Source organism: Corythoichthys intestinalis, chromosome 17, assembly GCF_030265065.1.
Source record: "Corythoichthys intestinalis isolate RoL2023-P3 chromosome 17, ASM3026506v1, whole genome shotgun sequence".
Lineage (NCBI taxonomy): Eukaryota > Metazoa > Chordata > Actinopteri > Syngnathiformes > Syngnathidae > Corythoichthys > Corythoichthys intestinalis.
In genome coordinates, this window is record NC_080411.1 from 43,909,587 (window position 1) to 43,933,933 (window position 24,347).

Consider the following 24,347-nt stretch of genomic DNA (forward strand, 5'->3'; position numbering starts at 1 on the left):
GTTCCTCGCAGCCCCCAGACTTTACTGAAAATAGCATACTTATAGCTGCTCTGCCATTGTCTATTGCCTAGCATCTTCCTGGCATCCAAGTGGCTAAGAGGGATCCCTACTGTATGTGTGTATCCCAGGGCCTTCTACATTTGCCCCTCAGGCCATGAGGTGTTCCGACAGCTTTACCTGAGTGTATTAGCTTTTATTTTTTACATTATGCTCAACTCAATTTTTATCTTTATTGTGCAATGATCTAATTTTAACATGTACTTGTTACATGTTTTGGTACATTTTTATGCTTTATAAAAGATTTATGTCTGAATTTTGAGCTTTTACATGGAAAACGTGTCGACTTAAGGAATTTAAGGAAACTTCCAGGACCTAATAATTTCGTAAGTAGAGGTACCACTGTACTATCTTTACTTATGATTCGATGAGTAAACTTTGATGTTCAGTATTGCACTTCTATCTTCTTATCTTCTCCTTTTGGCAATGACCTGCTTAACATAAAGCTAAAACTGTGATATTACAGTGGAAATCTCCATTAATGCTGACATTGAGTGGAAATATCCATCTGACAGGGTTTCCTTCTTTAGTTGGACAACTGCAACATGAGTCTGTCCGCAGATGAAGAAGAATACCGTCCTTCATCTGTATCCCTCTCCTCTTCAGCATGTTTTACTCTCGGCTCCTCCAACAGCAGCTTCAAGCGACTGAGGTGATGCAGAGCCCTGGGGGTGGAAACTGTTTTTAAATTAATTTGCACACAGTGGTTAGAATATTGCATTTTAAAAAATATAGATCAATTTCCAAGGACAGATTAGAGCAAGCATGTACTGCATGAAAAAAGTCAGGATGCGCTATTATAGGTATGACCAAAGCCTGCTTGTACCAATAAGAAGGCGACCTTTATGATCGGGATAAAACTGCTGGACTAATTTTTTTAAATAGGTCAATAGGTTCCCCTAATTTCTCAATGTGAAAGAGCATTTTACTGATATAATCAGTTACCTTTTTATCGATGGTGCACCAGATAAACTCAGTTCTACTTCATTTTCAGGCTTCTGCAATACAAATTAACACACCATGGTATAGACAGTGTTAGAGAAAAGAAGCTTGGCATTATCTCACTAGAAAATAATACATCAACAAATATTTTTTTAGGGAAGTAAACAAAAACGACATACCTTTTGAGTTTCTTTACTACAAGTTGGTGCAATTGGTACATGTTTTCGGTGAAGCTCGGCCTCCACAGCCTGCAGTCGAAACATCATTTGTTTCAGAGCCTCCAATGCACCAGGCAATTTCTGTCCATCACTGCAATCCCAAGTCTAGAGGAGACAGTACAAGGAGAGACAATCTTACAAAACAATATTGAGCCAACACATGCAAGCCTAATGAAATGCAAATTGCCAGTTGTTATGAGTCTTTATTTATATATAAACATCTGAAGGGTTAAAAAACAAACAAACAAACAAACAAAAAAAGCTGGTTCTTCTTGCACCCACAGTACTTGCATTGTAAAATGAGGTACCATTCTACCTGGTTTAACTCTTTATCCTTACTCAGCGACTAACTTAAAAACACTGGCAATCCAGTTAATGAATAACACTTTGAGTGAGTTTCTACGACGTTTAAGTGCCAAACATTAAAGGGGACCAACCTGCATTGTTTCCTTAGACAGAGCCTCAATGATGAACTTTTCAGCTCCAGTTGAGTCTCTGCATCATCAATAACAGATACAATATATTAAATATTGATTATGGATTAAAATACATCATAATACATGTGCAAATGTAGACTGTCTTACGCTGGAAGCAGGGGATCATGTGAAGTCGAACCAAGCTGAATTTCATCACTGTTCACTGGACTCATAGAACCTCTGCAGACTGACATTAGTTTTTGGTTGTGGGCAATCAAACTGTCGTAGTGGGTGTTTTGTTTAAATGATTTTAAGGTAACTGAGAGAAGCAAGCAACTATGACCTACTGAAAGGAATCCAAACATTTTCAACCTCCTGTACATTTGTTCAATGCCATTGCCAAACACATGGACACATTCCAAATTAAGACACAAACAAATACAATTGATAACAAATTCATGACTGCCATCGGCAATATTGATTAAGAAATGATATGAAGAACATAGGCAGAATGCTACAAACCATGTACTATGTACTAAAGCGGAGATAAATCTCTTATAGTCTCACAATGGAAAAATTACAATATCCATAGCATTCTTGTATTTGGTGGTTTTCTCAGTTGTATCTCTTGGTATCATCCACAAATAAAACACATCAGTGCATTGTAGAATTGGAAACAAACAAATACCAAGCCCCATGAAAGCCTCTTTCTCTCAGTTGTTTAAAACATTCCACACTATGTTGAAATACAATACATACTTTTCTTTTTACTGCAGAGTGAAGAAAAAAAATCAATATTTATGTAAAAAAAAAAAAAAAAAAGTAATTTTACGGAAATGTCTATTTTTATTGCTGCCAAACAAATATTCTCATCTTACCTGAAAGGGCCGTACTTCCTTCTCCTCCAAAGCTCTGAGATAGAGAGTTTAGCACTTGATCTGCTTTCTGGATCAGTGACTCTAGCCGATTATCTGACAAAAGAAATGCCTGTATATCAACGCCAGATCATCAACGGAGGTCACTGTTGATCTGCAGTCGTTGTCGCGGCACTATAGCATTTTCAATTCCACTGCTGGCCAAAAGTATTGGCACCCCTGCAATTCTGTCAGATAACGCTCAATTTCTCCCAGGAAATGATTGCAAATTTGCAATTACAAATCCTTTCGTAGTAATATCTTCATTGATTTTGCTTGCAATGAAAAAACACAAGAGAATGGGGGGGGGAAAAATCATTATCATTTTACACAAAACTCCAAAAATGGGTAGGACAAAAGTTTTGGCACCCTTTGAGAAAGCATGTGATGCTTCTCTAATTTGTGTAATTAACAGCATCTGTTACTTACCTGTGGCACATAACAGGTGGTGGCAAAAACTAAATCACACTTGCAGCAGGTTAAAATGGATTTAAGTATACTCAACCTCTGTCCTGTGTCCTTCTGTGTACCATATTGAGCATGGAGAAAAGAGAGAAGACCAAAGAACTGTCTGAGGAGTTGAGAAGCAAAATTATGAGGAAGCAAGGGCAATCTCAAGGCTACGAGTCCATCTTCAAAGACATTAATGTTCCTGTGTCTACCGTGCCCAGTGTTATCAATGAGTGTAAAGCCCATGGCACTGTGGCTAACCATTCTAGATGTGGACGGAAAAGAAAAATTGACAAGAGATTTCAACGAAAGATTGTGCGGATGGTTAAAAATATTTACAAAATCGGCTCAGATCCCACTTTTAAACACCCTTAAGGCGGTATGGCAGTCGGGTTTGGAAATGAGTACACCTGAAGTGGTCTGGAGAGAAATCTTGTGTAGAACGCACAAATTCTCAATCTGTGCTAAGCACGGTTTTACCCAGTGCAAGATCCTACACAGGGCACATTATACCAAAGCTAGGCTGGCCAAATTATTTGATGTGGTCACATGTTTTGGTTATGACATTCTTTAACTGCATTTTGGTCTGACATTTTTGCTGTCTTATCAAAGATCACCAAGACAGATATTACTCTAAATGCCTTGAGGGCTGTGTTTGTCTCGGTGTGGTTCTAGGAGCATGTTTTCTCCCTTCTCAGAAAGGGGGCCTTATAGCATTTCAACCTCGCTGGCTAGGAGGCTAATACTTTCAAGATGGAAGTCTCCAGTCCCACCTACGGAAGCTTACTGGATCAAAGAGATGTTATATTTTCTCAAATTGGAAAAAAATTATACTGACACTCAGTGAATCGGCTGAGTCCTTTGAGGACGTCTGGAACCCTTTTTTGGTATATGTTAAAAGCACAGAATGTCATATTTGTGTGGATGCTTGAACTTTGTCCCAAATATATGTGAATATAGTTTTTCTTGATCATGCCTTTTTCTTTTTTAAAGAGGAACAATAATCATATATATCATATAAAAAAAAAAAAAAAAAAAATGATCAAATGTTGTCACTTCATTACGTCATGAGATTTATGAGACCAATAAACAAAGTTTCCAAAAAAAAAAAAAAAAAAATTGTGCGGATGGTGGATAAAGAATTTCCCCCAACATGCAAACAAGTTCAAGCTGTCCTGAAGTCCCCGGGTACAACAGTGTCAACCCGTACTATCCGTCGGCGTCTGAATGAAAAGAGAGACTATGGTAGATACCCAAGAAGACCCCACTTCTGAGCAAGACACATAAAAAAAGCTAGGCTGGAGTTTGCCAAAACTCACCTGAGAAAGCCAAAAATGTTTTGTGTAAAATGATAATGATTTCTTTTTTTTTCATTCTCTCTTGTGTTTTTTCATTGCAAGCAAAATACATGAAGATATTACTACCGAAGCATTTGTAATTGTAATCATTTTCAGGGAGAAATTGAGCATTATCTGAAAGAATTGCATGGGTGCCAATACTTTTGGCCAGCAGTGTATTTACCTTTAAAAAGAGATTCCGTAATATCAGCGCTTTTTCTCTCTGAGGCGATTAAAGATATCTGTTCAGCAAACTGGAATCTCAGATCTCTTAAACTCTGCTTAGTGTCACACTGATTTTTTACCTGTAAACAAACAAAACAAATGTTGTTCCATTTACAATTTTGTTTGATTCATTTCTACAACTCAAAGCTTGATTCATTAAATGTCTTCTTTGTAAATCATTGCAGTTGTAGACCATGGATTTTCAAGAAAAATACTTTTTATCATTTACCCTAATAGGTGTCTTGCAAGGATCATCTTCCGTATCTGCTAACCAAGATGGCACTCTGCTTCCCAATTCTGCAGATAGAACATCACCTTAAAAATATTTAAAAAATACAATACAATTTAAAAGACTTTGGATTCGCTAGGCTTTGTAATAATAGTAATTTCTGTAATTATTAGCATTATGTCATGAAAATTATACAAGTGTGAATGATGTTGTACCTAGCTTGTCATAGAAGTAGACCTCTGATGGGGGTGGTGGCTCACGAGTGTCACAGTCTTGGATCACAGCAGGCACATAACTGGTTCTACTGCAGTTCAGGTCTGCCAAGTTACAATTGACCCTGGAGTGTGAATGGGGCACCGGAGATGATGCCTGCTCTGATCTTGCTGCTCTGTGCGCACACTAACAGATGAAGAAAAAAACTAAAGTTACAATATGTACCAAAAATAGAGTTAAAGATTCAAATACAAGTATATTACTGTTAAGCATCTAACAAAGGGCACGTCTTGTTTCAAAGTGGGAACTTCGGCCTCTCTAATGCACCTGGTGGATGAAATAGAACTGTCAACATCCCAAATCAATCAGATACATAATGAAATAATGAAGGCAAGAACTCAAACCTGCAGCTGCTGCAATTTTTGCTTGAATGTTGGTGGGATATGTTAGCCTTTGCTCTGTTCAATGGAGTGGATGAGACATAGGCCTGAGAGGCTGCAGATTGAGATAGGTGACCTGAATTAGCAAACAAACAAGTAAGGCGATAGCAGTTTGAATTCTATAAATGACGCATTAGTTTGTTTATCAAGGGAAATTTTGTATGTGTGTACAGTAAGTGATGAAGTTAAAAACCTTGAATGAAGGCAGTTGTGTGGGTGACAGGCATGGAACCATCACGAGGGATAGACAGCAGTTCGTCTGTTGTCATTGAAAGTCTATCATGATTGTCACGGTGACGGAGGGAACTCACGGGAAGGGTCAGAAAATCCACTTCTCTGTCCGTTAAATGTTCTCTGAGAACTACAAGCAAAAAAGAAAATAAACCTTTTAGTCCAGGAAAATACATCCATTTTCTATACTGGTGGTGCTCAATTACCAGATTTGTTTCTCCGTGTGCTAATTCTAGGTCTTCTCGGGGTGGACAATGGACTCTGCGGCAGAACCAGCCTTCCTGATGACTCAATGTTTCGACTTCTGTCAAAGTCTATGATATAGGCATCCAATGCTTCCGAGGCTGAGTCATATTCCTTTGGAAACAACAAAATGTGATACTCCGGATTTTAACATCTTTGCATTTGTTTAAACTAACACTAGAACTACTGGGTTTTTTTTTTTTGGCTAGAAAGAAATACCAGAAAGGCGTCAAATGACCCCGATACCAAACTGACTACTGGGCTTTGTCACACCATACACCACTCAAAGACGCAATCAAGCAGGCCACCACCCTACACACTCCTGTGGAGTCGCTGCCTATGTGGGAGGGGGGGGGGATTCACTCTGGATAGCTGTAATTAGCATCTTGAATATATGAGAGACGGGTGGGTTTCTTGGTGGGTCTTGCAAAGGAATTGGCTCACTCTCATGTGGGCGCAAGGAAGGCGCAGAAGGAAAAATTGCTTGGGCAACAACCTCCAACACATAGCCCCGGGAAAAGGGCGAAGTGTCATATGTCACCACCAGGGGTCGCGGTAACCGGAAATTTTCCGTCGTTGACCGGTTTTTTAAAACGGTGACGGAAAAAACTGAAGTCCGTCAGTCATTTTGACAGGTTGCAATTCACACCCCAGACCACAGGGTGGCACATTAATTAGCTATTGTCTCTCTTAATGCATGACGTTGTTGGCTATTCTGTCAGAATATTGTAGCGTAACCGGGGTCTGGCGGCGGCACCGTGATTGACACATCAACGCGAGGTTCTTATTGGTGCACCCGGTGTGCCAGCGCGTGATCCAATTGGTGGACTAGATTGCCGCCTGTGTATAGACAAGTTTTCGAGGTACCGGTTTACTTCCTTATGTCTTCCTTCCCCTTCCGTTTCCGCCTGTTTACCATTGAAGTCAATGGCGGTGGAATCGAAGTTGGAAGGTCTTTATACAAGATCCCGGGAATGTTATTTTGATGTAGGCGGGTGGAGAACCAAGCCAAGGCCTCCATGCTTCGTACCATGTCGATTTCCAAACCATGGGTGCTCGTACTCGTCATAAGGAGATGGACAAAACTGACAGCTCCTGCAGTCATGCCCCCGCTGTTATGGAAGGTAATGTGCTCTAAAAATACGAAACCTAAAATCTGGCGCATGAAACGACTTGTTGCCTTTGCTATTGATATTACGATGATGATTGTAATTACGAAGTTTAATCATTTTTACAACAACTAGCTTCTGCTACTGCTGCTAGCCGCCTGTTGCTAATCGTGTTTGAATGCACCGCATATATCCAAGTGTTACAAGTTTTTATTCGTTTGTTTACAGCTGGGAAATGCTGTTATAAAAGAGAAGACAACTTGACTTGTACGTTGATGGACATATATCGAACATATATAGTTTGCGTTCCACAATGATGACAGCTCGACTCCCGGGAGAGGCCGAGAGAGGCAGGAATTGTGATAGACGGTGGTTCGCCGAGATCGCCATGATCCAACTACGAACTTGTGAACGGTAGCATTTTTAAATATATGCTATTGGAGCTGGAATTACCGAAGAGGAGAGCGAGATGGACTGCTGTAATTCGACAAGAAATCGGGGCACCAAACGATCACCACAGACTATGTAGTAGTCATTTTATATCTGGTAAGATGCATTTAATATATATTTAGAAGATTTTGGGCTGACAACCACAATTAAGATCATTGTGTGACGTTGGTGATTGGGGTCTATATGGTTGCCTCTTTTGCTTTGGGAGTGGAGTTGTTTTGTTGGTGTTGTTGGCGGTAAGCAGAGTAAAAAGAGGGAGAAAAATACAACTTCAGTGTCTAATTTTTCGCCGCCAAGCAAGCGTTACAAAATTAAAAATGAATGAAAACTAAATACTATTGAATATGTCATCATTATCATTTTTAAAATTTCAGTGACTGGTAAAAATAGATTATGACCGGATTTTTATGACCCTGTCAGTCAAAATGACAGACAACGAAAATGTCTAGCGCAACCTCTGGTCACCACATAAAAAATGTTTTGTTTTTTATTACACCATCCCTTGTAGTGTAGGCAAACTGCAGCTTTTGGAAGATGTAAAAAGGTTGTCCGCCCGACTGCCTGCCTGAGCGGTCCACTGTCCGACAACCAACAACTGTTTTGTCCAACTGTACTAGCCTAATCGGAAGGGGGAGAGAAAATGACCTCTAAAGGTGTTCATTGCCTCAGACAACCATCCAATGGCACCTTTCTGTCTCCATACAATTTACATACACATACAGTATATATGAGACATACTGTAAGTCTGACAACAGTATGGTTCCATGCATGAAGTTGCATGTTGCATGCATGAAAAAAAAAAGAAAACCTGACTAGTATGTTCCATTTGGTTTACACAGTGGCTAAAACTGGAAGAGTTGAAGGGACAAGTAAACACTTAAAAAGAAAAGTCACATCCTGTCAGTAGTTTGGTCTATTTTATGGTGTCTTTTTCACTATAACCTGTCTTCTGGGCTTGAAAGTGACAGCAGGCCAGCGAGAATAATAGAATGTGCCAAAGAGATATAAACGGACAGCAGGACACGTGGTAAGACAGGTTTACCTTTAAAAATTAGTAATATGTCTAGCTTGGTTATTTTGTTGTGTGTAGACTAGTGGTGTACGATAACACATTTTTCAACCGATACCGATAATTTCCTCCTCGTTCCAACCGATAACCGATAATGTCAAGTATTTGGGGCATGGCTCTGCTCCAAACCGAGGCGAGCGTCTCGAGTCCCGCAAGCCGTAGGGGAACGCTCGAGAAACCCGGGTGTTCGCCGGAGGTCCCGCCGCCGGGTAACCGCCTCAACCTGCCGGACCAGCCAGAGCGGCGGGCTCCGTCAGAAGACGGCTACTTGTCGACTATCAGTCACATGCCCGTGTTTAGCCTGAGATGGGAGTTTACCACCGGCTTTTGGCTGCATTCGCAAACAACCTGACTCCAGGAAGGCAGCAGCGTCTCTGTATGGTCACAAGCCCCGTACCTTAGCTTAGTTTATTTGTGTTTACAATAGCTTTAGCATTCGCACTAGCAGCAGGCTTGTATTCGTACCAAAAATCTTTGTTATGCAGTTTTAAACGGCTGCTGGGTTAGTAGTGTTGAATGAGGACGCTTTCTTTCCACCTCGTGGAACTTCTGCAGTGCATGTTTTGTAAATGGCGAGTGCGTCGTTTATTTCACACACGGAAAAATCAACGCACGCTAGTGAGAGCACCTCAACCCTGTTGTGTAACGCCGCGGCGGTGCTGAATTCTTTGGTTGCACACATTTGGAGGCTAAATCAAGTATATAATTATCGGATTGCATTATCGGTTGAATTTTATTTTTATCTGGATTATCTGCGCGACGTCATAATTGCCATTATCGGCCGATAATGATCGGTAACCGATATTATCATGTATCATTAGCGTAGACTTCATAATGTATTGATGGCTATTATCGGTCATGCACTGCGCCTCGCATTCAAGTAGGGGGCCGCCCACATCAAGAGGAGCTATTCATGAACACGCGCACGCAGCGATCCAACGCCTGATTTAGGATTGAAAAAGTACCAGGATTCAAGGTAATTATTATATTTTTCGTACCATGCATGCATTTTGAAACATTGTGAAAAAAAATCAATGGTAGAAATTAGCCGCTACTGCATTGGCATCATAGTTCGCATTATCTACATAAAATAAACCCTCACTTCATGTTTTTTTTCCTTTTAACCAGGAATCAAGACTGTTTAACGTCCATATCTTTAAAAAAAATTTCAGGAACTTAAGCATTTATTCACAAGAATTTTCACTGAAAAAGCTCTGTTTACATCAGGCGGCTGCTAGCTACATTCACTAACAGACTAACATTGTACTTCGACATATTTGCGTAAAATAAACGCTAACTGCACGTTTTTTTGGGGCTTTTAACCAAGAATTGAGACTGTTTTATGTCCATATCTATAAAGAATTTTCAACGAAAAAAAGCTCTTTGTCTGTGATTACACTCGGTCAGCTTTGACAGCCTCGCCAACGATGCAGGCCCCCTATTTATCGGTCCCGAGCCCCGTCAATACATTATAAAATGTATGTGTTGTGAAAGTGGTTTGATTTTTTTTTTTTTTTGAGATCTTGTACAGAAACATAAGCTACCTTGTCTCTGTATCTGAAGGTTGTATTGAATTCCGGTGATAGTCTGCTCTTAAAGTGGCCAGAACTTGACAGCAATGTAGTCACTGTCGACTCCGGAGATACAAAGTCACTCACTGGGCTGGTAGGGTCCATGCTGAGAAAAACAAAAATTTACTTCCAAGGTTACAATTATTAAATTACAGAATCCAAACATTAATAAGATTCAACTAATTCAAATATATATTAAAACTTTGTATTACAGTACATAGCATCAGAAGTGGGTAGTAACACGTTACAGTTACTAAGTTACATTTACATGAGTATTTTTTGGGGAAAAATTTACTTCTAAGTGTAGTTTTACGAAGCCATATTTTTTACCTTCACATGAGTAGATTTGTGAAGAAGTAACGTTACACTTACGCCGCTACTTTGGGCTACACTAGTCGTTACATTTTTCCTGTTTATTCTACATATTAGCGACCCATTTTACCAATGAGATGTTCCAACAATAATTGCATGACTCCATTATACCAATCAGACTCAAGCTTGCCATTCTATGGTCACGCCAGCCTGTTCAATCACGTGGCATCTTTAAAGTATTTGACATAGAACGCTGCTGTCAACATGATTCGAAAGCGCGGATTCCAACCTCTCTCCCAGTTTTATTTGGCACAAATTGACCACGGAAAACTGGAGATATGATCCTTTTAGTTTCATAATAGGGAATATATTTTCTCCACTAGAGGGCACTCATGCTCTTTGGGCGAATGATGCTTCATTTTTTTTTGGTATTTTACTTCTTTAGTCAGAATTCAATTATTTTTTTTTTGTATTTCTTTGGCTTAATGTGGTTATAATAGGTCATCGTCTTTATCAATAACAATATTTTGGTTTGTTGTAAAACACTTCGACGACCACTCGAGTTTTGTAAAGGGCTATATAAATAAATCAGATTTTTCTTCAAAGTATAATAATAACAACAGTTCACATAGATGACTTTGAGCTGGGGAAAAAAATGCAATTGTTTAAAAATAAATAGATAAAAACATGGTGAGCAGTGATTCACAATGTTACTCATTACTTGAGTCTTCTTTTCACCAAATACTTTTTTACTTGTACTTGAGTAAACTTTTTGGATGACTACTTTTACTTTTGTAATATTATTTTGAAGTAACGCTTCTCTTACTTGAGGAAAATATTTGGCTACTCTACCCACCTCTGCATAGCCTCGTCCTTTACTTGTTTCAATGCCAGTGACGACGATAGCCGTCCAATCGTGTAGCTCTTAGTACCATCGTTCTTCTGTGAATTTAAATGAGATTTTCCAGTTGGTTGGCGACCACAACGTTGCTTACTAAATACGGATAGTTTTTATTCTGTGTTCAGCAACAAACTTCTCTAAAATCAAGTGAAGACCTTAATCGATGGTTGTTACGTGGACATGAGGAAACTGTACTTACATGTCAATGTGAAGAACAGCATTTGAAACGTTAGAATTTTCTACAACTGTATCGTCAATCGAGTTTACATGGGCTTTAATTTGTTGTATCGATTAGAACAGTATTGTTTTTAAATTTCGTTTTGTCCAATTAAAAATTGTTTTGCTAATAGTGAACTAGCTAACAGAGGACTGGCAAAACTCGCACAGCATAACACAACGGAAAGTAGACTTGTGTTTGGATATACACTGCAGTTAATTACAGCATTATATATCGATGTTAAATAAAGCAAAACTTACATTAAACTCTCTTCGGGTTATTTATTTACTTTTTGAGAACTAGCAGTAAACTTTCTGCAGCTACAGAGAGCACATTCAAGGATCCCGGGGAACGCCGATGTTACACTTTAGCTGGTCTAGAATCAGATTAGCATTGGTAACGACTCGATTCTGTTTTGCTTAGCGTTTTGTCCTTTCCGATTGGTTAGACAAGATTTGAGCACAAACGTTCTTTTTTTGCCGATAAAACTTTATTTAACAATAAATTCACACTGGTGGACAGTGACAGGTAGAGGGCGCCCTATTTCTACCCAATTTGACATTGCAATTTCTCCAGAAACTTAACAAGACATTTTATGTTAATTTGAGATCATCATGATGGACAGAAAGTAAAGTACTGTGTTTTTCGGACTATAATTCGCAAATGAGTATAAATCGCACCAGCCAAAACAAATGCGCACCGAAGAGGAAAAAAGATATATATAAGTCGCATATTTGGGGGAAATTTATTTGATAAAATCCAACAACATGAACAGACATGTTATCTTGGAAGGCAAATTAAAATAAAAATAGAATAGAGAACTACAGGCTGAATAAGTTTACGGTATGCTAACGTTACATGACAAATAAACAACAAACTGAGAACGTGCTCGGTATGTTAATGTAACATAGCTATTCAGAGTTATTCAGATAACTATAGCATAGAGCAAATGTTCACAAGTTTACCAAACCATCAGTGTGCCGTGTTTTTGTTTTTATAAGTTAGCGCTAAAGTGAAAACATAGGCATTGTGCGCCCTCTTGAGGTTTAATGTGAAAATAACACGTGAAATGATATAATAATGCCTTAATAATTTCGCACATATAATAATCGCACCGCCGATCAAAACTATAAAAAAAAAAGCGATTTATAGTCTTGGCTCTTTCTTTCTTTCTTTCTTTCTTTCTTTCTTTCTTTCTTTCTTTCTTTCTTTCTTTCTTTCTTTCTTTCTTTCTTTCTTTCTTTCTTTCTTTCTTTCTTTCTTTCTTTCTTTCTTTCTTTCGGTCTTTCATCAAAGCTTCATCAAAGACGTTATGGCTACAGGAGCTACCAGAGGACTCAACATATTATTAATTAATTAGAACGTTATCACACGTTAAACAGAACATGTCAAACATCCAGGAAAAACTAATTGTTCTGAAACTATCTCAAGAACATTTAAATGGAAGTTTCTTTAAAATTAAAGGGGGGGGGGGTGCTAAAAAACAACAATGAAAAGTGGCAAATAATACATCTACAAACTAGAGGTCCTAAATCATGCTTGTGAATTCGAAAAGAAAAGAGGAAGAAATTAATTTGACCATCAGTATTTTCCTGACACCATTGTAGAAACTTGATGGGACGGTCCTGTCAAGGTTCATGGCTTCTGTAGGCCTCTTCCCATGACGTTGCTGTTATGAAGCAGAGATGTCAAAACAGCGAAGAGTGTGGTCACTCTGTTTCGTTGTCCAGGCACCATAGGAATATGCTGTTTTATTGCCCCTCAAGATGTATTGTTTTAATGCCCCGGCAACACAGAGAATATTGGTTTACAATTTCCGAGATATAGCGATGTTTTTGCACGAATCCAGCAGGTCCGTCTTCTTCCTCACAGCAGTTTTTTAGTCGATTGGTTGGGTGTGATCTGCGCTTGCATTGTTATGTGTTAGTTCATGGATCATTACAAATGTAACACACCTGTGTGTGTAAATATTGTGGACGCCTTTTTATTATTATCACACACATTGTTATTTCTTTCGTGTCAGAATCGCACTTTTTCCAGCTCCGAATATTCCAAGTAATTCCTCTGTCTCAATAGGAGATCTCAGAAGACTGAGAGCGCGTCGTGACGTCACAGCCGAGCCCCAGACGGGCCCGCCGTTAGCCCAGGTCGGACTTCGTCTGACGTCGGCGTTCTTCGGTTATTAAACCGAACACATTCGAGAGAGAAAGCAGTTTCATTCGCGGCGACGCGTCATACATTTTTACAGGATTATTTACGTAACACAAAACAAGCGCCGTAAGCAGCCGGGGTGGAGGCAGGGCGAGCCGGCAATAACGTAACATCTGTGACGTCGGTGCCTGTTCCGCTGGGGTTGCCTCCGCAGTAGTTTGACTGGAGGGCCACCAAGAGCAGTTGAGTTTAACACATCTGAACATTTGGGTCGACTAGTGTGTGTGCTGATGGAGAAGAGGAGGTCGGACTGTCCAGCTCTGCCACCCGGCTGGAAGAAGGAAGAAGTGATCAGGAAGTCCGGTTTGAGCGCTGGGAAGAGCGATGTCTATTACTACAGGTAAGCTACAATTATATAGGTCAGTGATCAGCCACGGACTAAGAGTTGGATACTAATGACCTGTTTAGAAGTCAACTATTACTGTGAGTAGTCTAGGTAACTCTTCTTTTTTAGAGATAAATCACCCTTTTTGTGCTTCTAAGCAGTCCCTGACTAATATGTTGAGCCCTAAAACTTTTGATAGATTGTTAATTTCCCCCTAAATCATTGTATAAACATGTGTCGAGTGTATCGATATAATAATAAGGTGCCGTATGAACAGCTCCCCAATTTTCAAGATTTTATTATAACTGTGTAAGTACACTGTCATGAATAATATACTACCTTAATTGGTTTTAGTGTCACAAAGTGACTCATAAGTGGAATACTGATCTCCGAGCTGCTGACATGTTCCCAAGGGCGTAGGTTTCCATAGGGACGGTAGGGAGAAAACCCTACCAACTTTTCAGGATGCTCAAATTGTCCCCACCAACTTTTAAGCAACCTTATTTGAACTATGTAATTATTATAATTGATGATAATTATTAATGATAATAATTTATAATGTCGTCCCAAATGTTGTACAAATAGAATTGACTCTTCCATTATTAAGTGAATTACAGTATTTTCATTATGTTCAGACTTACATTTACATTTCCTTTTCACTTGCTGAATGTGCCGGTCCATTATTTCCCCTCAAACGCAAGTTTGATTGGCTGATGACTAGAACAAACAAACACGCACACTCACACAACCCCGACAGAAACATACAGTGCTGCTCAAAAGTTTGTGAACCCCCTCAACATTTTGGAATTTTCTATTATTTCAACCTGATTTCCTAATCAATCAATTCAGTAGTTTTTTTTGTTTGTTTTTTTAACAGTTGTGTTGTCGAGACTAAATTAAAAAGAGTTTTCATCAACTGATGTAGGTGCAAAATTGAACTGTTTGGTCACAACCAAAACCGCCATGTCTGGCGAAAAGTCAACACTGCATACCACCAAAAGAACCTTCTCCCAACAGTGAAGCATGGAGGTGGGAATGTCAAGATCTGGGCTTGCTTTTCATCCTCAGGACCTGGACAACTCCACATAGTCCAGGGAATCATGAATTCTGAGGAATATTGTCAAATCCTAGAACATAACCTGACGCCATCTGTTTTGAAGTTAAAGCTTGGCAGAAGGTGGCTCATGCAACATGATAATGATCCAAAGCATTCCAGCAATACAACCAAGGAATGGCTGAAAAAGAAGAAGATTCGTGTTCTGGACTGGCCCAGTCAAAGTCCTGACCTAAATCCCATTGAAATGCTGTGGCGGGACCTGAAGCGAGCAGTTCATGCCAGACGCCCATCAAACCTCTCTCAACTGACTGCGTTCTGCAAGGAAGAATGGGCAAAAATCCCCCAAAGTAGATGTGAGAGGCTGATTAGTCACTACAGAAACCGTTTGGTTGAGGTAATCTCTGCAAAAGGAGGCGCAATATCCTATTAACTGAAGGGGTCACATACTTTTGCACACATGATATCTGAGTTTTTCTTAAATCAACCACTTTTGTTAAATAAAGAATGACAATATAACTATTTCTTTTGTTTCAGTCCATTATTTGGAATGTCAGTATTGTGGATTTGGGTATAACTTAACATTTAATAAGGTTATTTTAGTTTTTTTTACAAAAAATCTGACCATCGCTGTGGGGTTCACAAACTTTCGAGCAGCACTGTATGTCAACATGCCACCTCCTCCACCCTCTTCAAAGACGAGGGGATTAGAATTTTTTTTTCGGCCAGCCGCAGCAGCAGCCATTACAGTAGTACACTAGTAGACATCAATGTTGTGAAGGTGGGGAACTAATTTTGCTACTGAAAGTCCGACCTGCATCACAGTTAGCATAATATTAAACTGTGTGAGCTTGCTAACCTGCAAAACTCAAGGAGGAAGCAGCTTAGAGATAAGTGTCCTCCTGTACTGTATTTGTTTTCTACCGTTAACGTTAATTGAACTGTGCATTTATTAATTAATTAAAATGTATTTATTTATTTTCTCCATCATTCATTTAAAAATAATTTTATTTGCAGCCTATGCAGATAGTTATTTACCCCCCCTAAAAAAAGCACACAAAAAAGACAACCACTGTAAATTTTGTTTATATGAAGAAAGGGGTATTTCTCCCATTTTCTCACTTGAAAATAACAATTTTAACTTTTTTCATTTTTAACGTAGGCAACACATTAGCAAATTGGGGGAAATGTAGCCCTGACCCCCGTTCACCCAATCTGTTTGGTCTTATAAATGTCCCGTCCCCAGCAAAAAGTGTATATGCAGGTTATGCTGTTATAGCGTCCCTACCTATGTTGAGACCAAACCTACGCCCTTGCATGTTCCCCTAATTTTTTACTCTCTCGTGTATGTGTCTACTAAGTTTTAATTTAAGCCTTTATGGTTGTTTACTTAGAAGTAAAAACAACTTTGGCCATATTGCTACCTAAGTTAAAAAAAAAAGTAGATTTTTATTGATCCATAACCTTCTCATAACAAGTGGTTTTCCAAAAAGTACATTAAGTTTCATACAAACTAAAATTACTTTAATCTAACAACAACGTCACAGGCAAATTTAATATACAGTACAAGTCAAATAGCCGCAAGCAATCACTGTGGTCACTTCCTGTTGCTCGGAATGAGCTCTGTGGCGCAAACATCTGTGCACCGTCACTTCCTCAGTCTGTAATGTGAAGTGAATCATGAGGTGTGACTGGGCTTTACTTTCAGTTTGGTTTCTAATATGACTCATGTTTTCCTCTCAGAAAACCAGTCAGCAGGTCAATTTACTGGAAGAGCAGTGAAACCGAACCGCACAGCTCTTAAATTTGGCAGATGTTTTCTTCATATTTTTAACAAGTTTAGCTCTGGACTTATTTTGTCGATTGAGAAATACATTTAGACAAACAAACAAAAAATCATGCCCAACTAGGACAACAGCAAGAAGGCATCAGGCACGGTTTTGACTAGAGGTCGACCGATATAGGATTTTCAAATGGCGATGCCAATACCGATATCTACAATAATTTCCAGTCGATTGCCGATATCCAAAGCCGATTTCGTAAGCCAATATTTGAGGCCAATATACCGTAATTTCCCGAATAAAACGCACACTTTTTCCACCCAAAATCAACTTGTAAAATCATGGTGCCCATTATAAACGGGTACATGGATGGAGACAGAAATATACATATATATATATAAATTATATAGGGTTAGGGTTATATATACTGGACTGTCTCAGGAAATTAGAATACACAATATTCTAATTTTTTGAGACAGTCCTGTGTATATATACAGGACTGTCTCAGGAAATTAGAATACACAATATTCTAATTTTTTGAGACAGTCCTGTGTATATATACAGGACTGTCTCAGGAAATTAGAATACACAATATTCTAATTTCCTGAGACAGTCAGGACATTAGAATATTGTGTATTCTAATTTCCTGAGACAGTCCTGTATATATACACAGGACTGTCTCAAAAAATTAGAATACTGTGTATTCTAATTTTCTGAGACAGTCCAGTATATATATATATATACATATATACATATATACGTATAAACACCATTTTGTTTCGGTAATACTTCACTCTGATCGGCCGAATGATTTTGTCTGTGTTAAATTTTGCTTTTTTCACTCTTCATAAAGCACAGGATTTAGTTTCTTGAAGTCATTTGAGTCAACGTTTATTGCAGCTCCGCAGCTCAGACCATAACGAACGTAACAACACAGACTTCCTGAGTGTGTCCGTCAACTATATCTGTCCCTCGGGAAACTCAAACGTTCTCACTTTCATTTTACCGTATCAATCCATGGAAGAAACATTTATTCATCATGATGAAACGAGCAAGTTATACAGCAGCCTTTTAAAGAAAAGTTAAATCTGTTTTGTTTTCTCCTAGATTCTGGTAAGTTGGAGAAGTAGTCATATCATATTATTACCGTAAATATTGTCAGTTTATGGTAATGTTTTGAACTACCAATATGCTATGCCTGTGCTGTGTTTCACAAGTCAGTAAAATGACATTTCTGTGTCTGTACACGAGCTCTGTTTTCTTGTATTCTTCTATTTATTGGTGCTGAAATTAGGGTGCGCGTTATAAAAGGGTACAATAATTTCCCCTAGATTTTACAAGTAAATTTGGGGTGCGCATTATACACGGGTGCACCTTATATTTGGGAAACTACGGTACTTTTTTCTTAAAGCACTTAGATTATGAAAGTCGACAGCTTCAAATTTACAATGATGACCTGACACTTAAAGGATTCATTCGATCTAGTGCTACCAAACCAACGAAAGCAGCACTTCTTTTTATGATTTTGCACACTCAGCAAGAACAGTACATTATTTTTCAAATAATTTAACCTACCATGATGTCATGAGACGTAAACAAGTGAGAGTAAGAGTTTAATTAAACCTGCCATGATGTCATGAGACGTAAACAAGTGAGAGTATGAGTTTAAGCGGATACGCACTAGAGGTGTGCATCGGTACTGCCCTCATGATTCGATTCGATTACGATTCGGAGGGCCACGATTCGATTCGATTCGATTCGATTCAATTCGATTCAGAGGGTCACGATTCGATTCGGTTCGATTCGGCAATGCATCGCGATGCCTTAAAGCCTGGGATGCATTAAAATTCTAAAGCAAAGCATATTTTTCGTGAATCATGAGGCAACACAAGCGGTCAGACATTAAACAACTTTTTATTGGCTCTTGTGTCACTCCTGGTTGAAGTCAAATGAAAATACTTTTAGATACACATTTAAAAAAAAAAAAAAAAAAAAAAGATCACAACATTTAATTGGTGCTTTGAATGAGACCAGGGCTTTCTCTTTTTTTTTTTTACACACAGTAGCAGCCTTTCACACAGTGCAACATCTAAACTCCTGTGCAAAATCAGTAATAACAGTCACTGTATTTTAGTCAAAACAACCCATCGATAAAAATATTCAAGTAAATATTAAAGAAAGCGACAAAGAAAATATTGTAGTGCAGCAGCATCTTTATCGCAATATCAATCCAGGGATCAGTTCATTCATTCATTCATTCATTTTCCATGCCGCTTTTTCCTCACGAGGGTCGCGGAGGCGCTGGAGCCTATCCCAGCCGACAACGGGCAGTAGGCAGGGGACACCCTGAACTGGTTGCCAGCCAGTCGCAGGGCACAAGGAGACATACAACCATTCACGCACACATTCATACCTATGGACAATTTAGTTCAGTCGCAAACAAAACATCCAACTAAATTGCAATGTAGAACAAAAGTAAAATGTAGGCCTAGCCCACTATATATGTGCAATCAACTTAGAAATGCAATCAGTAACTACCACATAACAATAAAAAATAATGAATTAAAATGAAGTGCAGCAGCATTTTAGCAGCCATAACTATCTGTTTCAACATGAGGAAATATCATGTTTTTGCAATTGAGAGAGCAGAGAGATAGTAGAGGTTAGATGGGGCCTAAAAAATCCAGCCCGACCCGACACGGCCCGCTGGTATTGAAGCCGGACCCGGTTTGGAGTGACGCGAAAGAAAAAAAAAAAACGCAGCAGCAGCAATTTATTTTCATTTCTTCGAGATGGCAGAAAAAACGCATGTTTCTTAATTTTTAAATAGTCTACATATTTTTGTGATCATTATAGAAGCATTTACACGACGAAATAACGCTGGGAAAGTTTAATATTAAAAAAAAGAAAACATTCGATTTTGCAGACACACAGAGGAGAAGATTCAAAAGGATCACATTTGTGTTGCCTTTGTGTGCATAAAAACGTATCTTTCGTAACGAATTCTCAGTTGGCAGAAAAAAAACGCAACTTTTCTTAATGTTTAAATAGTCTACATATTTTTGCGATCATTATAAAATCATTTACACAACGAAATAACGCTGGGAAAGTTTAATAAAAAAAAATTAAAAAACGAGTTTGCAGACACACAGAGGAGAGGATTCAAAAGGATCACATTTGTGTTGCCTTTGTGTGCATAAATAAAAGTGTCTTTCGTAACGAATTGCAAGCACCACAGTGGAGAAGAAGAAAAAGCGGGCGGCGCCACTGCTTCATGTGAGTGCACAAGCAAATGCACAATACAGAGAGCCTGCTCTCAGTTTTATCCCTTTTTAAATTTTTTTTTTTATATAATTTATTAGTCCAGCGCGGGGCAGCCCGACCCGACCCGAACGTGAATGCTTAACATTTTGGGCCCGACCCATTCGGGTTCGGGCACAAGATCTAACCTCTAAGAGATAGGACATAACATAACAATGCCTGAAGCGGAGAAAGAGGGAGCAAGAAAGATTCTTGATGCACCTAAGACATTGAAAGCTGACATCTGGAGACATTTTGGCTTCTATGAGGTCGGTGGGAAACTTGACCAGAGTTATGCAGTGTGTAAAAAATGAAACATCACAATAATAATACAAATGGGGAAACCAAATCCATTGCATCACCGGAATTGCGCAGGGAAGATTTTTGAACGTACTTATATATTTTAAAATGTGCTGAATCGATTCGGCTTGTTGCCCGCATCGATTCGAATCGTCCATGCCCCGCATCGGGATGCATCGCAGCATCGATTATTGTTGACACCACTAATTCGCACTATGCTTAAGCTAATGTAAGACGAATGCTACGCTAGCACTACAAGTTACATTTACAAGTACACTACAAGTAGTACTTGTAAACTTGTGTACTTGTAGTATACTACAAGTAAGGATTACTTAGTAAACACCTTCAAAGGCTAAAGCAACATTGCATATCCATTGACATCATAATGGTATTGACGGGTCAGATCAGTCATGCACTGCGCCTCGCCTTCAAGTAGGGGGCCGCCCACATCAAGAGGAGCTATTCACAAACACACGCACGCAGCTATCCAACGCCGGATTTAGATTGAAAAAGTACGAAAGCTGTACTGCATACAAACTGGAATGATTGTCTCAGGAGTGATTTGTTCGAGGATTCAAGGTAATTATGATATTTTTTGTACTATGCATGCATTTTGAAACGTTGTGAAAAAAATCAAAGGGAGAAATCAGCCGCTACTGCATTGGCATCATAGTTCGCAATGTTTACGTAAAATAAATGCTAACTGCACATTCTGTTTGCTATTAACCAGGAATCGAGACCGTTTTATGTCCATATCTATGAAGAATTTGGTGATTTAAGCATTTATTCACGAGGATTTTCACCGGAAAAGCTGTGTTTACATGAGGCGGCCGCTAGCTACATTCACTTACAGACTAGCATTGTACTTTGACATATTTACATAAAATAAAAGCTAACTGCACAGCTTTTTTTGCTTTTAACCAAGAATTGAGACTGTTTTACATCCATATCTATAAAGAATTCAGGGATTTAAGCATTTTTCCACAAGAATTTTCACCGTAAAAGCTCTGTTTACATAAGGCGGCCGCTAGCTACATTTGCTAACAGACTAGCATTGTACTTCGACATATTTACGTAAAATAAATGCTAACTGCACGCTTTTTTTTTTTTTTTTTGCTTTTAACCAAGAATTGACACTGTTTCACATTCATATCTCTAAAGAATTCAGGGATTTAAGCATTTACTCACAAAAAGCTCTTTGTGATTTCACTCGGTCAGCTTTGATGGCCTCGCCAAAAATGCATGCCCCCTATTTATCGGCCCCGCAACCCATGTCCGGTCAATACATTATGAAGTCTATGGCATATCCTCTCATGCAACATAAAAAAAAATCTTACAATATTCACAAAACAGGCAAGCCTAAAGCTTCCTGTAGCAGCCTGCCTTCAATCTGCTGCAGGGTTCTTCTGGGGTCAGTCGGCGGCGGCCACTTTTGCCCACGCAGATGCTGGATAAAAATCTTTTTTTTTTTGGTTTATTTTCTTTGTTAATTGGACGATGTTGGAAAAAAAGTCCATTTATCGGCCGGAAGATACATTGGTTAATGTCTAGTTTTAACATAGTTTTTGGGTTAAATTAGTCAGATGGATGAAAAAAAAAAAAAAAACAGAATTCCTAGTTGCAGAAACATTGTTTTTGTTATGTTTATCATAAAGTTATAATATCAGCCGATAAAAGCATTTTAAAATGTTATCAGATAATATCGACATCAGTTTTTCATTATTTATTTTGGGCCAATATGGATGCTGCCTTCAAAGTCAATGTAGATGTCTTCTGCCTTTGTACAAGGGCTGGTCACAGCTTAGCACAGCAATTATGCTTATTGACCGTTAAATGTCTCCAAACTCAGATCCATGGGATTTGTTATGTAGGCAGAGTGATTTTAACAATAAATTCTGAATGGTTGTGCAATATAGGCACTTTTTCCATAACTTAAGTTAAAGTAGTTCTCTTATTTTCCACAGAATGTTTATTTTGTAAACCTTGTAGTCGCTAGATTCATCATAGTTAAAGCATCCGGTGGGGCATCACAATACAATTAGACAAAATATGTTATGTATGTAAGTCCACGACTGCATGAAATCGGTATTGGATTTTTGGAGTTGGACAACATCGGGATATTGGTTAAAAAGTCATTATCGGACAACTGTAGTTCACAGTTTTTAGGCAGTGACATTATTTTTACTGCACATAAGGGCATATCACCTATTTAAAGTAAAAAAAAAAAAAAACGTAAATATGAGACTGGAAAGTGGGTAACATACAGCGATCCCTCGCTACGTCACACTTTAAACTTCGCACCCTCAGTCCATTGCAGATTTTTTAAAAATTAAATTAAAAAAAAAGTAAATAAATACAGTATTTTATTTAAAAAAAAAAAAATATATATATATATATATATATATATATATATGCATGTATACATGTACAAATCATTTTTCTTTTACATACAGTATATCTCATTTATATCATAATTATAACATTTGCAGTGCTGAGAAACCATTTATAAAAATATACATATAAGTTATTTATTTATTTATTTATTTATTTTTTTAATTGTACTTTGAGGGAATAAGGGAAAAACATGGCTTATACAGTATGTACAGTGTATCACAAAAGTGAGTACACCCCTCCCATTTCTGCAGATATTTAAGTATATCTTTTCATGGGACAACACTGACAAAATGACACTTTGACACAATGAAAAGTAGTCTTTGTGTAGCTTATATACTGGAGTTAATTTATTTTCCCCTCAAAATAACTCAAAATATAGCAATTAATATCCAAACCCCTGCAAACAAAAGTGAGTACATCTCTTAGAAACTTTGTACATCCCTAAATGTCCAAATTGAGTACTGCTTGTCATTTTCCCTCCAAAATGTCATGTGACTCGTTACAGGAGTGCTGTCAGCATTGCTGTAGAGATTGAAGAGGTGGGGGGTCAGCCTGTTAGTGCTCAGACCATACGCCACACTCTACATCAAATTGGTGTGCATGGCTGTTACCCCAGGAGGAAGCCGCTTCTGAAGACAGTACACAAGGAAGCCCGCAAACAGTTCGCTGAAGACATGTCAACAAAGTACATGGATTACTGGAACCATGTCCTATGGTCTGATGAGACGGGCGGGCTGCGAGGGGTCTCACTTTTGTGATACACTGCATCTCTTTCCGATGCTGTTAAATGGAAATAAATATACTGAGCACACCCAAAAAAATTTTCTTTACATAATTAAGCTCCACCCCTACCTCGCGGATTTTCGATTTTCATGGGGGTGAGTGGGGAGGGGTTTCAATTAACCACGAAAAATGAGGGATCACTGTAGTTGTTTAATAATGCATAGTGTAAAAAATTCAATTTGCACTGTACTAGATGGAAATAATTCATTCAGGGAATTGTGTCTTTCTGACTCTCCATTTGGCTTTCTTTTAGTCCTACAGGGAAAAAGTTCAGGAGTAAACCTCAATTGTCCCGTTACCTTGGAAACTCAGTGGATTTGGCATGTTTCGATTTCCGGACGGGAAAGATGATGCCTGGCAAATTGCAAAAGAACAAACAGCGACTCCGACATGACCAACTCAGCATGGCAAAGGTAATGCGGATTGAACTCGTCTGTAGCTGCATGTCACCAGATTATCAGATTAACACATCTCCCCGTGAAGCAGTTTGACAGGTTGGCAAATCAGGTAACGAGCACTTTGCGTTTATTCACCTTGTTGTGATCCCTATAAACTTTTTTTTCTATTGTATTTATGTGGCAAATATGGACAGCAGTAGTTTGTCATAAATTTGTAAAAAAAAAAAGAAAAAAAAAAAAGTAGAATAATTTATTTC

At 38.5% G+C, this 24,347-nt stretch overlaps 2 protein-coding genes across 2 annotated transcripts in view; one reads left to right on the forward strand and one right to left on the reverse strand.

The window, feature by feature from the left end:
• Positions 1-124: 124 nt before the first annotated feature.
• On the reverse strand, positions 125-13,178 carry c17h18orf54 (chromosome 17 C18orf54 homolog). The gene is made up of 16 exons (XM_057819723.1): positions 13,124-13,178; positions 11,283-11,368; positions 10,088-10,220; positions 5,879-6,029; positions 5,635-5,802; positions 5,406-5,517; positions 5,265-5,328; positions 5,004-5,187; positions 4,789-4,856; positions 4,519-4,639; positions 2,512-2,604; positions 1,802-1,880; positions 1,655-1,712; positions 1,179-1,322; positions 1,003-1,055; positions 125-722 (listed from the first exon to the last, which is right to left on the reverse strand). The coding sequence occupies exons 1-16, from the start codon at positions 13,124-13,126 to the stop codon at positions 584-586; spliced, it is 1,656 nt and encodes a 551-aa protein (XP_057675706.1). The 5' UTR covers positions 13,127-13,178; the 3' UTR covers positions 125-583.
• A 469-nt stretch (positions 13,179-13,647) lies between these two features.
• mbd2 (methyl-CpG binding domain protein 2) overlaps positions 13,648-24,347 on the forward strand; it is a 46,739-nt gene continuing 36,039 nt past the window's right edge. The window contains exons 1-2 of the mRNA XM_057818182.1: positions 13,648-14,095; positions 23,946-24,105. Coding sequence (XP_057674165.1) covers positions 13,986-14,095; positions 23,946-24,105 — 270 coding nt within the window. The 5' untranslated portion in view covers positions 13,648-13,985. The remainder of the gene's footprint in view (positions 14,096-23,945; positions 24,106-24,347) is intronic.

Excerpts from the sequence above, each read along its gene's own strand:
- c17h18orf54 (XM_057819723.1), bottom strand. Across the intron at positions 1,056-1,178 it reads GTAGTAAAGAAACTCAAAAG|AAGCCTGAAAATGAAGTAGA; the intron begins GTATGTCGTTTT and ends TTTGTATTGCAG. Across the intron at positions 723-1,002 it reads GGTGCACCATCGATAAAAAG|GGCTCTGCATCACCTCAGTC; the intron begins GTAACTGATTAT and ends TTCCACCCCCAG.